A 13307-nucleotide genomic window follows, 5' to 3' on the forward strand; every position below is an offset into this window, starting at 1 on the left:
ATACTCTGAAGGGTTCTGCTATTCACTGAAAATCTTCACCTGTACTTGACCTTCTAAAATGCATCACCTCACATTTGTCCAGATTAAACTCCATCTGCCATTTTATCTGTCCATGCCTGCTATTGATCTATATCCTGCCATATTCCCGGACAGTCCTCCTCATTATCTGCAACTCCATCAATCTTGGTATCATCTGCCAACTTACTAATTAGACCAGCTACATTTTCCTCCAAATCATTTATGCTGACCACAGTGGAACACCACTAGTCACAACCCTCTTTTCCGATAAGCAAGCTTCCACCACTACCCTCTGTCTCCTACGACAAAGCCAATTTCAAATTCATCTTAGCACCTCATCCCAAACATGTATATAGAATCTTCAAATATTTTTAAGACGGAAGTAATGATTCTTAGTGACAAAGGAAAAGAAAGATTATCAGGGGTCATGCAAGAATGTAAAGTTAATGTGAAAATCAAGCTAACCATTACCTTACTGAGTAGTGGAGCATGCTCAAAAGGCCAAGTTGCTTACTCTTGTTTAGTCGTTCATACGCTTGTCCCCTAAAATGGATCACTTCATCCCTTTCAGGATTAAGTTTTATTTCCAATATTGAACCTTTCCAACCAGCCCATTTCAGAAAACTTTCTTTGACAGATTCAACACATCAGTCTCATTCACCCATTAAAACTGGTCTTAGGCTGAAGGATGCTAAAACTGTAGTTGTATACTCACATCTGTAACATTTGGACTTGTGGGAACGAGAATGGGGGTAACACCTGGAGGAACTGACCAGCATGGGAGAAAGTACACATTTTATTGGCAAAGACATTACAGTAATGGGATTGTTTAGAACAAATAGACTTCGGCAAGAATGATCATGGTGAATAGTCATGGAGATGTACAGCACGGAAGCAGACCCTTCGGTCAAACTTGTCCATGCTGATCAGATATCCCAACCCAATTTAATCCCACTTGCCAGCACCCGGCCCATATCCCTCAAAACGCTTCCTATTCATATACCCATCCAAATGCCTTTTAAATGTTGCAACTGCACTAGCCTCCACCACTTCCTCTGGCAGCTCAGTCCATACACGCAACACGCTCTGCCCCTTAGGTCTCTTTTATATCTTTCCCTTCTCACCCTAAACGTATGCCCTCTAGTTCTGGACTCACCCACCCCAGGGAAAAGACTTTGTCTATTTATCCTATCCATGCCCCTCATGATTTTATAAACCTCTATAAGGTCACCCCTCAGCCTCCGACACTCCAGAGAAAACAGCCCCAGTCTATTCAGCCTCTCTCTATGGCTCAAGTCCTTCAACCCTGGCAACATCCTTTTAAATCTTTTCTGAACCCTTTCAAGTTTCAAACATCTTTCTGATAGGAAGGAGACCGGAACTGCATGCGATATTTTAACAGGAGCCTAACTAATGCCCTGTACAGCTGCAATATGACCTCCCAACTCCTATACTCAATACTCTTACCAATAAAGGAAAGCATACCAAATGCCTTCTTCACTATCCTATCTACCTGCGACTCTACTTTCAAGGAGCTATGAACCTGCACTCCAAGGTCTCTTTGTTCAGCAACATTCTCCAGGACCTTACCATTAAGTGTGTAAGTCCTGCTGAGATTTGCTTTTCCAAAATGCAGCACCTCGCATTTTTCTCAATTAAACTCCATCTGCCACTTCTCAGCCCATTGGCCCATCTGATCAAGATCCCTTTGTCATCTGAGGTAACCCTCTTCGCTGTCCACACCACCTCCAATTTTGGTGTCATCTGCAAACTTACTAACTGTACCTCTTATGTTCACATCCAAATCATTTATATAAATGATGAAAGGTAGTGGACCCAGCACCAATCTTTGTGACACTCCACTGGTCACAGGCCTCCAGTCTGAAAAACAACCCTCCCCCACCACCTTTGAGTCTTCTACCTTTGAGCCAGTTCTGTATCCAACTGGCTAGTTCTCCCCATATTCCTTGAGATCAAAACCTTGCTAACCAGTCTCCCATGGGAAATCTTATCAAACATCTTACTGAAGTCCATATGGATCACATCTATCACTTTGCCCTAATCAATGCTCTTTGATAATTCTTCAAAAAACACAATCAAGTTTGTGAGACATGATCTCCCACACAAAGCCATGTTGATTATCCCTAATCAGTCTTTGCCTTTTCAAATACATGTACATCCTGTCCCTCAGGACTCCCCCTCAACAACTTGCCCACCACCGACGTCAGGCTCACTACTCTATAGTTCCCTGACTTGTCCCTACCACTTTTCTTAAATAGTGGCACCATGCTAGCCAATTTCTAGTCTTCTGGCATGTCACCTGTGACTATCGATGATACAAATAAAGTAAGAGACCCATCAATCACTCCCCTAGCTTGCTACAGAGTTCTAGGGTACACCTGATCAGGTCCTGGGGATTTATCCACTTTTATGCGTTTCAAGACATCCAGCACTTCTTCCTCTGTAATCTGGACATTTTGCAAGATGTCACCATCCATTTCCCTACAGTCTATATCTTCCATATCCTTTTCCACAGTAAATATTGATGCAAAATACTCATTTACTATCTCCCCCATCGCCTGCGGGTCCACACAAAGGCCGCCTTGCTGATCTTTGAGGGGCCCTATTCTCTCCCAAGTTACCCTTTTATCCTTAATGTATTTGTAAAAACCCTTTGGATTCTCCTTAATTCTATTTGCCAAAGCTATCTCATGTCCCCTTTTTGCCCTCCTGATTCCCCTCTTAAAGTATACTCCTACTTCCTTTATACGCTTCTAAGGATTCACTCAATCTATCCTATCTATACCTTACATATGCTTCCTTCATTTTCTTTGGTCATTCAGCACTCTCTATATCTACCAACCTTTCCTTTCACTGTAACAGGAATGTACCTTCTCTGAACTCTAATTATCTCATTTCCCAGCCTTCCCTTTACCTGCAAACATCTGCCCCCAATCAGCTTTTGAAAGTTCTTGCCTAATACTGTTCTAAATTGGAGAAAGGCCAATTTTGACTTTACCTTTTAGATCTGGTCTGTCCTTTTCCATCACTATTTTAAAACTAATAGTATTATGGTCACTGACCCCAAAGTGCTCCCCCACTGACACCTTACTCATCTGCCCTGCCTCATTTCCCAAGAGTAGGTCAAGTTTTGCACCTTCTGTCATAGGTACATCCACGTACTGAATCAGAAAATTGTCTTGTGTACACTGAACAAATCATCTCCATCTAAACCCTTAACACTATTGCAGTCCCAGTCTAAGTTAAAATCCCCAACCATAAACACCCATGAAGTGCCAAAGGTTGGATTTGACTCAGAATAACTTGTGCTGCAAAGAAGCAAAAGGAGTTCAAAAGAGATAATGGGATGAGAGTATTTAGAGAGAAAAATGATGTAGTCAGAAATGGACTTGTCTGATTTGACCAAGATAATGGAAATTTGAGAAAGTGACTTTAATCATGGGCAGGAAAGGTTAAAGGAAAATTTAAAAAAAAAGCTTAGACCTTGTTCCTGGTTACTCCTTTCCTGTTTAGAATGAATTTTGCTGCAACAGACACAATCATTTTTTTCCATAGTCAGCCAGGTACAACTCTCTCACTTTTTGCACTTAAGGACTACAACATTCCACCTAACAATGGTGTTGTCCATTAACATCATCTTAAATTTAAAGGCAGTTTAGAAGGAAATATAAACTGTGAAAGACATCAACCAACCCATTATAATTCAAAGTATAAATTCAGGAATTATCCACTATAAATAGGCTCGATATTGAACTGGGTAAAACATCAACCATTAGTTACTAGTCAAATCATTTATGAAGTGATTGATTTATAGATTACTACTTGTGAAAAGCTTATGGTATGCAAATTTGACTGTTTTAGCATTAGTTCTCAAAATGTCAAAAATACCCAATATTATTGCAGACATTTTGATTATATAGTTGGTTGGCACATGTAGAATTTTCTGCCAAGTGTTCAAAAATAACAATCATAAAAGATAATTTGTGGTAAAAATATCAAATGACTCAATTAGTATTTTTTTCCTAAGTCAAATAACAGCAAATAAAGTCCCTTGGTTTATCGGAGAAGTTATAGGAAAATGCTGTCAAACTGATCCATGAGAAGGCAGTAATTAACAACTGTAAAAAAAAAAATGCCATCCACTCTCATTCTTTTTATTCTAACAAGTCAACAGGTGCTGCAGTTGGGATTGCACATTATGTGAATATGCAAAAAACCCTGAATCCTCCTATCTGATTTTACCCAATAATTATTGTGGATACTGGACACTCAGTGTGAAAAGGATGGAGTTTGACTTTGCTAGCCTCTGCAATTGAATAAGCTGCATCTTTTACATTTACAATGCATACAATGAATTGCCAGTTGGAGGAAGTACCAATGCCTATCACAACATATCCCCAGGAAGAAATCATTCCTTCACAGGAGAAAGTGGGGAGGTGCATATTTTTAAAGACACAACAGTTAATACAACATGCATCTTAAGAATGAGGTTTTCATTTCTCTAAAAATGTGAATACATTCAGACATCCTCTTTTGAGTCATGTTCTAACTTAGTTCATATACATCTATGACTTTTTTTTAAATGTGAAGAACATTTCGATATACACAAATGCTAAAGCAGAAGTATAATTCAGATTAGTACTGGGTGTGTATTAAACAAAAGTGATGCAGGTTCATTTCCAGGAATTAGTGTCTGAATGCTGGGGATTCATCATGGATGCCCCAAAGCAGTAATCTAGAGCAAAATCAACTTTCAAACCCATACAAATACACTTTCAGGACATTTCAACCTTGCAGATAATTCACTCACTCTCCTAATATTTGAAGTGAATGTTAAAACTCAAATCTGAATTATAATTATCAAATACAGATCTAAGACCTGTACCATAACAGATCCTTAATCTGTTTTAAATTATCTAATGTGAAGAATGAGAAACAAATGTTTGTTGGGTCCGCTATTTTTCATCATTTTTATTGATGATTTGGATGTGAACATGGGAGTTATAGTTAGTAAGTTTGCAGATGACACCAAAATTGCAAGTGCAGTGGACAGCGAAGAAGGTTACCTCAGATTACAATGGGATCTTGATGAGATGGGCCAATGGGCTGAGGAATGGCAAATGGCGTTTAATTTAGATGAATGTGTGGTATTGCATTTTGGGAAAGCAATCTTAGCAGGACTTATACACTTAATGGTAAGGTCCAAGGGAGTGTTGCTGAGCAAAGAGACCTTGGAGTGCAGGTTCATAATTCCTTGAAAGTAGAGTTGGGTAGATAAGATAGTGAAGAAGGCATTTGGTATGCTTTCCTTTATTGGTCAGAGTATTGAGTATAGGAGTTGGGAGGTCATGTTGTGGCTGTACAGGACTTTGGTAAGACCGCTTTTGGAATATTGTGTGCAATTCTGGTCTCCTTCCTATAGGAAAGATATTGTAAAACTTGAAAGGGTTCAGAAAAGATTTACAAGGATGTTGCCAGAATTGGAGGATTTGAGGGAGAAGTTGAATAGGCTAGGGCTGTTTTCCCTGGAGTGTCGTAGGCTGAGGGGTGAACTTATGAGGTTTATAAAATCATGAGGGGCATGGATAGGGTAAATAGACAAGGTCTTTTCCCTGGGTTGGAAAAGTCCAGAACCAGAGGGCATAGGTTTAGAGTGAGAGGAGATAGATATTAAAGAAATCTAAGGGGTAACGTTTTCATGCAGAGGGTGGTGCGTGTATGGAATGAGCTACCAGAGGAAGTATAGGTTTATGAATAGGAAAGGTTTGGAGGGATATGGGCCAGGTGCTGTTAGGTGGGACTAGATTGGGTTGGGATATCTGGTCGGCATGGATGAGTTGGACCGAAGGGTCAGTTTCCATGCTGTACATATCTATGGCTCTATAATAGTATTAACTATGATAGTAATAGTTAGCTAACCTGCTACAAGACAACAATTCAACTTGAATAAAGAGGTCGTACAGCTTACATATGACATTCCCTGCTTTCACCTTTCCCAAGTTGTCTCTGCATATTCCCGTCACATCTAATCTAATCTAATCTAATCTCCTGGAAAGTACAATGTATCCAACTCCCTATGACCTCATGTCATCTGGTGATGTTACATATGACCAGATGATCTAGTAACACAGGTATAAGTACAAAGGGTGATTGCGTACAATCCAAATGTGCTTGTAATATCCATATACTATCAGGATATTGCGATTCTGACAGAATACTGACTCTGAAATGCTAAACTTCATCTAACTACTTGAGGAAATGATTTGTTTGCCTTATGTAACATGTCTCCTTATACGTGGATGCAGATATTGCCACTAATCATTTGATTAAAAGTGTATTTAAAAAAAAAGACAATTCTGAATAACATTGCTATAGTGAGCAACAGGAGAAGTGTCGTTTCTGGAGTCTTTGTATTTTACTTAATTTCCTTACACAAAAAGGGGATTAAGCTGTTCTCAGCATCACTATTCAATAGGGTTACTTTCAACATACTTTTCAACATTAGACAATGTGAAGATGAGAAATGTGCGTCTCATATCAAGGATACAAAGCCTCATTCACCTTAATGCAAGGCAAGTTGGTAAATATCACTACAACACAACTCTTACTTCTGTTACCACAACCCTGGGCAGAAAAGATACAAGCCAATCACCATCCAGAAAAGACACCTCATACACCAAATCAGATTGTTTTATATGAGTATACTGTTACTATACTTGCTGAAAGCAACTTCCTGGTTGAAATCTGAGATACCTCGTGGTACTTGATTCAGAATCTTCACTTTGTTATGCTCTTGCATGAAGATAAACTACTTGGATAGACTGGATTGAACCGATACCAGTGAAACCATATCCCAAAAATCAAAATCCTTCAAGAGACAAGGAAAGGAAACGTAAGTATAAAATCAGACAAAGATTTTTTTTAAAAAAGATACAACAGTTACATAACAATATGAGAAATAGGAACCATAGTAAATCATACTGTCCCTCTGCCCCACTCTGCCATTCAATGTGATTTTGAATGACTTTTGGCTTCAACTTCAAATCCCTACCAAGTGCTCCTATTATTTGATTCACAGAGAGAAGCATTCTTAAATATAATGTTCTTGCCCTTAAAATATATTCAAAGAAGTAACATCCACAAGCACAAACTCAAAAATGAAAAGACATTTTCATCAAAAGGTCATCAACCTGAAAGGTTAACTCTGGTTTCTTTCTCTCCACAGATGCCGTCAAATCTGCTGAGTAGTGTTTTTTTCCAGTATTTCTGTTTTTATTTCAAGGAGATCATCTATACCCGAGCTGATTCATTTGAGCTGACCTTTTTAAAACATGCTGTGATGGTGTTTCTATGAAAACCACAAACAATAGTCCTGGTGCACTCAATATGTTTGGCCGTTTGCTTCTCTCTCATCTTTAATTTCATATACTTAGGGTCAAACGGAACTTCCTAACAAGTGAAGCATATGTCCAAACTCCTGGAGTTTCAACTTGCTGTCAGATTTGTTGATTTACTGGCAAATTCTAAGTAGAATCATACACTATCATTACACAGCAACCACACCATTTTGTTTGCTAGGGAAGTTATAATGAGCGCCAACTTGACTTTTTTGGCGGACGGGTCAGACGGGTATGTCATTTGTCAGATACTTTACCCGTGTAGATTTTTAAAATATTTTTAACCGACCTGTTTTAAGATGTTATTACACGACTCTGGGACTTGACCAGGTGCCCCCTGACTCATAGGTAGGGACACTATCCCTGCCCCACAACATCCCATAAAGTTATTCGTGTATATAAACACACACACATAATCTTACCCATTCAACGAGGACTAAGGACTGGAAAGCTAAACAGCGACACCCCGGCTCTGTTACATAATCACAATTATTTCACAATCATTGTCCAGGATCGATTCAATTTTAAAGTGGCTGTAACTCTGTAGGAAACAGGAGCTTTTGATGTGACTTGTGTGACCGCCTTCCTGCCAATAAGAAGCGCACATTCACATTTTCTGCTCATATTACGTCGGAGAAAGAGAGTGTAAAAAAAACCTCTGTTCTAAACTCGCGGTGTGACGTTTTGGAAATTCCCAGTCATTGAAAAGGAGTCTCACACCCACTTTACTGTTTCGGACTGGAGTCCATGGCAGTTCAACAATTCAAAGTTTTGAGAGCTGTGACTTTTTTTTATATAAAACAACAGCCACCTTTCTCCATTTCAACATTTAAGTGTTCATGGTTATTCAAAAGGTTCGACCTTCTGCTCAAGCCACGGGCAGTAAAACTTGCCCGACGTTCTGTCCATAATGACCTGGAAGATGGGACAAGCTGGGTAATGGCCAACAGCATTCACATTTTAAGCCTCCTGGAAAATCCTTTGGTTTAGAAACAAAGTTAGTCTAGTTAGTTTCATGTTCAGCAGTTTCCCTACTTCAGCCTTGAAGTTATGATAAACAAGACTGACCCATTGACAAAGCGACAAAATGTGAAATGACTCTGTGGTAATGCCCGAAAAGGGTTCCAAGTTCAATTCCCTACTTTGTGCTCAGTCTACTGCTCTCACCTGGCGTCGAACTGTGTGGTTGGGGATTTACAGCCTGCCTCAGTACAGGTCAGGAATTTCCTGGAAACTTGCACCGAGACAACAGTGGAAGTGTTATGTAATACCCATTCTCAGTGCAGTCGATGGGACATATATATCACATTCGTTCTGATGTTTTATCCAAGTTTCCTCCCTCTTTCCTGCAGCCGACTGTAAAATTTTAAAACTCATCCATAGCTCCACCTCTTCGCGAAAGAGAAACGTGTGTCTAGCAAGTCCTATAATCGTTATTTTTTAATGGAGTTTTGTAAACATACTTACCCTCATTGAATATTTTCTATGTCTTCGAATGTGGTTTGTTATTGGATCACAATGAATTAAGTTGCTAATTTTTCACAATTGTATATGCTTAACTATGCGGTGCCTAATTGGAGTAAATACCGTTTACTGGATTCAATCTTCATTTCATGAATAAGAAGTAATTAGAGGAAAAGAGCTGCGTTCCCCATGAGGCCGTCTTCCACAGTAGCAATGATATCGGAGGTGTTGATGGTGCAGTATTTCCCAAACCTTTCCATGCGTGACTATTTTAATGTCTGAAACGTACCGTGAACATACAATGAAAATGGAGGGTCGGGGTGGTTTTAATACTTGAAGTGGAGAGGGGCGTCAGAGAGCGGGAATTTAGTGTAGGTGGTATTGATGAAAAAACATGATCCTGAGTGATGAAGTTATAAGTTAATGATAGAAGTTTCATTATGAATGCAGTAGGAATTCCTCATTAGGGAACGAGGATTATGTTATTACCAGAGCATTCCTACAGTAGGAAATCAGGCCATTCAGCCCAAAAAGTCCTCCCCCACCTACAAAGAGCATCCCACCTAAAGCCACTCTCCTACCTATCTTAAGCCTGTAGTCTCATATTTACTATGTCTAGATTTGAGTAGTGCTGGAAAAGCACAGCAGGTCAGGCAGCATTTGAGGAGCAGAAAAATTGATGTTTCGGTCAAAAGTCCTTCATCAGCCCATATTTACTATGGCTAATCCAACTAGTCTGCACAACCCTGGACACTATCAAAGCAATTTAGTATGGCCAATTCTCCTCACCTCGACATCTTTGGGCTGTGCACCCAGAGGAAACCCAAACAGACACGGGGAGAATGTGCAAACTCAATTCAAAGAGTCAGCTGAGGCTGGAATCAAACCTGGATCCCTGGCACTGTGAAGCAACACTGAGCCACCATGCTACCCAATTACTGTGATGCATTTAAGTGATGCAATAGGATCAATATTATTGATGTAATAGGCAACTGATTATTGAAATGATTATAGATGATTATACTGATTATTAATGTTACAAAATTCTGCTTATTAGTCTTAAAGGATCTATTGACATATTGGGAATTTCCACATGAGAAGATGGGTCTCTACCATTCTTGGAACTGCTGTACACTTCTGTGAAGTTTTGATGTAGTACAGTTATCCCTGACCCACATCCTGTGGTAATCATACTTGGTCTTGCTTCTTGACTCGAATACGATCAATGCCTTCCTCTTTCTTGATGGATAGCAGATAGATAATATATTATGTGAGTATGGGTAGAGAATTGGCTTAACCAATAGAAGATAGAAATTGGGATAAGGTGAGGGGTTAGGGAATTTTCAATATGAGTATGCAGTTTCAGTGAAGTGCCCCAGAGATCAGTGATGGGGCTACAACAATTCACAATATATATTTATGACTTGGATGAGGAAAATGAATATTCTATAGCCAAGTTTATTACAACATAACAATAGATGGGAAAGCAAGTGGTCAGGATGACACAAAGAGTGGACGTAGGGATCTCGACAGGTCAAGGGAGTAGGAACATCTGGCAGATGGAATATAATATGGGAAAATGTTGGCAGGAAGAAAACAGGAGCTGAACATTATTTAAATGGGGAAAGATTGCAGAAAGCTGTAGAACAGGGCTTTGAGGGACCTCATCTATCAATCACAAAGAGCCATGCCAGTTATTCAAGTTCACTGGGTAATAAGGAAGGCAAATGCAATGTTGGCCTTTATTTCCAAGTGAATGGATTATAAAACTATGGAGATTTTGCTGAAAATATACAAGGCAGTAGTCAGACCACAGCTGGAATATTGTGAAATATTTTGGGCCTCTGATCTAAGGAAATAAATATTGGCATTAAAGGCAGTCCAGAGAAGGTTAACTAGGCTGATAGTAGGTATAGAGGTACTGTCTTAGGAAGAGAAGTTGAGTAGATCAGACCTATATTCATTAAAATATCAAAGAATGCAAGCTGACCTTTTATTGATACAAGATTCTTAAGGGAGTTTACAAGGTAGACACAAGGGTTGTTTCACTTTGTGGGAGAGCCAAAGACCAAAGGACACAATGTCAGAATAACGGATTACACATTTAAGACAGAGATGAGGAGGAAAGTCTTCTTGAGGGCTAGTGAATCGTGACATTTTTTAATCTCAGAGGGCTGTTGAAGCTGGGTCATTAAATGTATTCATGGCTGAGACAGACAGATTTTTAATCAGTAAAAGAATTAAGGATTATGAACAAAAAACAGGAAAGTAGAGTTAACTATTATCAGCCATGATCTCATTGAATAGTAGAGCAGACTTGATAGGGAAAATGGCCTTCTGCTCTTACATCCAATGGTCTTGTGGTCTGACTGTTGATTGGTTGATATCCCCACATCAATCTTTTTAGGGCACCATTTTGATATTGACATCCTGTCAATTAGATTATTTGCCATTTATCCCGACTCAATCCCTCTTTCTTTTCAGCCAATTTTTAAACTAGATGAGTACTTGCATATTATTGCATCACATTTGTAATTCTTATTTGCACCCTCTTCACTGCCTCTTTATAATGTGGTGCTAGGACTGCATGCAGTACAATGTCACCAACACCCAGTACTGGTGCAGCATAACATCCTAATAATTAAATACTATCCCCTCTAGAAACAAACCTGATGCCCTGCTCACATTTTTTGTGTGGCTTTGTAAACTGGTGTCACAACTTTTAATGATTGTTGTATTTGTTCCTCTGCCACACCCAGACCTGTGCCTTCCAGGAAGTAAGTGACCTCTCTGTTTTTACTGCCAAAATATACTAGCTCACATTTATATTTGTTGAACTTTGTTTGCTAATCATTTGTCCATTCTGCAAATTTATTAACAAACTACAATACTTTGTTGCAGTATCTCTTAGTGTTGGATATCTGTGCAATTGGATATCATCTGAAAATGTATGAACTGCTTTGAATTCCAAAGTTCAGATCAAATTAAAGCTCCCAGAATAAAAGGCAACTTATTTATCTGGTTTGAGAATTGGCTGAATTAAAGAGGGATAAGTGGCAAGTAATCCAACTGGCAGGATGTCAATATCAAATTAATGTCCTCATAGGATTCGTGTTGGGGTCTCAATCAAACAATAGCACAATCATGGGATAGAAGGATACATATCCGAATTTGCCAAAGCCACAAAGACAAGATGCATTGTATACAGTGTTGACGATAGCATTACATTACAAAGAACTACTGATTGGTTAAGCAAATCGACAAAACTGTGAGGAATCAATTTCATAACATAAACAAATGTGTGGTCATCTATTTTGGACCTAAAAAGAGCATGACGAGATTCATTCTAAGTGATGTAAAGCTAGAAACAGTGGAGGCCCAAAGAGACTTTGGAACTCAGAAACACAGACCATTGAAATGTCATGAATTGGTCCAGAAAATAACCAAAAAAATCTGGCTATTACAGGAAGAAGAATTTATTGCAAAGGCTTAGGTGTCATATTTCAGTTGCACAAAGGCCTGTGCAGTCCACAACTGAGATATTGTGAATACTGTTGAATAACAGAACTTTGGAAAAGTTCAAATAAACTGTTTAAATGACATGGATGCAACTATCCAGAGGAAAATAAAGAGTAATGCTTGAATATGAATGTATTAGTTGTACTGGAGCACTGTTGTGACACAAGCAAGTCAGACCAGTATACATCCTTTCCTTTTATTATTGGTTTCTCCTTCTGGGTACTAGACTGAGCTAACTGTGTGCTGTGGTTCTGAAGCTTGCGTATAAGCCTGTGGTGAACAATATCACATTGGCATGAATCCTGATTACGAAAATTACTGTGAGGTGTGTGATGATGGTGAATTGAGCAATGACTGATGCTAGTGATGAGTTGGTAGGATATAGCATTTGACAAAGCATTGATTGACCTTTGCCATGTTTTCTTATGTTATCAGTAAAACACAGATTGAATAATGGGGATTCAGTTTACGTGAAAAGATTTATTGATGATTGAGCTACAATTTGCAATAACAAATAATTACACATGCAAGCATTTGCTAGCATGCCTCATACTGGACTGCACATACAGTTGGTGATATGGTTTACATTCTGGTCCTTGATTTATTAGGATGTCTCACTCTTAAAGCATTAATGCATAGACCTGACCTTTCCTCTGTGGTCATTAAACTTGTAGCACAGATCCTCAAAGCTAAATCCTGGCATCAATCTCTGTGGCTAACTGTTTCCTGTGCCTTCTCTTCATGCGCACCTTCTGCACCCATGTGGAAAAAAGGACATCTCTCATTCTGTCCACCTTCTCCTGCAAAACCTCCAGTGCAGCACCTGAAAAGCAGGGAGCTCACACCTTTTCATTGTCAGCCATTCTTTGACATTGCTGAATGATCCCC

At 39.2% G+C, this 13307-nt stretch overlaps 1 protein-coding gene across 1 annotated transcript in view; it reads right to left on the bottom strand.

Moving 5' to 3' along the window:
- nfkbiz (nuclear factor of kappa light polypeptide gene enhancer in B-cells inhibitor, zeta) overlaps nucleotides 1–7950 on the bottom strand; it is a 28028-nt gene extending 20078 nt beyond the window's left edge. Inside the window, exons 1-2 of the mRNA XM_072585392.1 lie at nucleotides 7859–7950; nucleotides 6793–6907 (exon numbers count right to left, since the gene is read on the bottom strand). Of these exons, the coding sequence (XP_072441493.1) occupies nucleotides 6793–6838 (46 nt within the window). The 5' untranslated portion in view covers nucleotides 6839–6907; nucleotides 7859–7950. The remainder of the gene's footprint in view (nucleotides 1–6792; nucleotides 6908–7858) is intronic.
- Nucleotides 7951–13307: the final 5357 nt, after the last annotated feature.

This window comes from Chiloscyllium punctatum, chromosome 15, assembly GCF_047496795.1.
Source record: "Chiloscyllium punctatum isolate Juve2018m chromosome 15, sChiPun1.3, whole genome shotgun sequence".
NCBI lineage: Eukaryota > Metazoa > Chordata > Chondrichthyes > Orectolobiformes > Hemiscylliidae > Chiloscyllium > Chiloscyllium punctatum.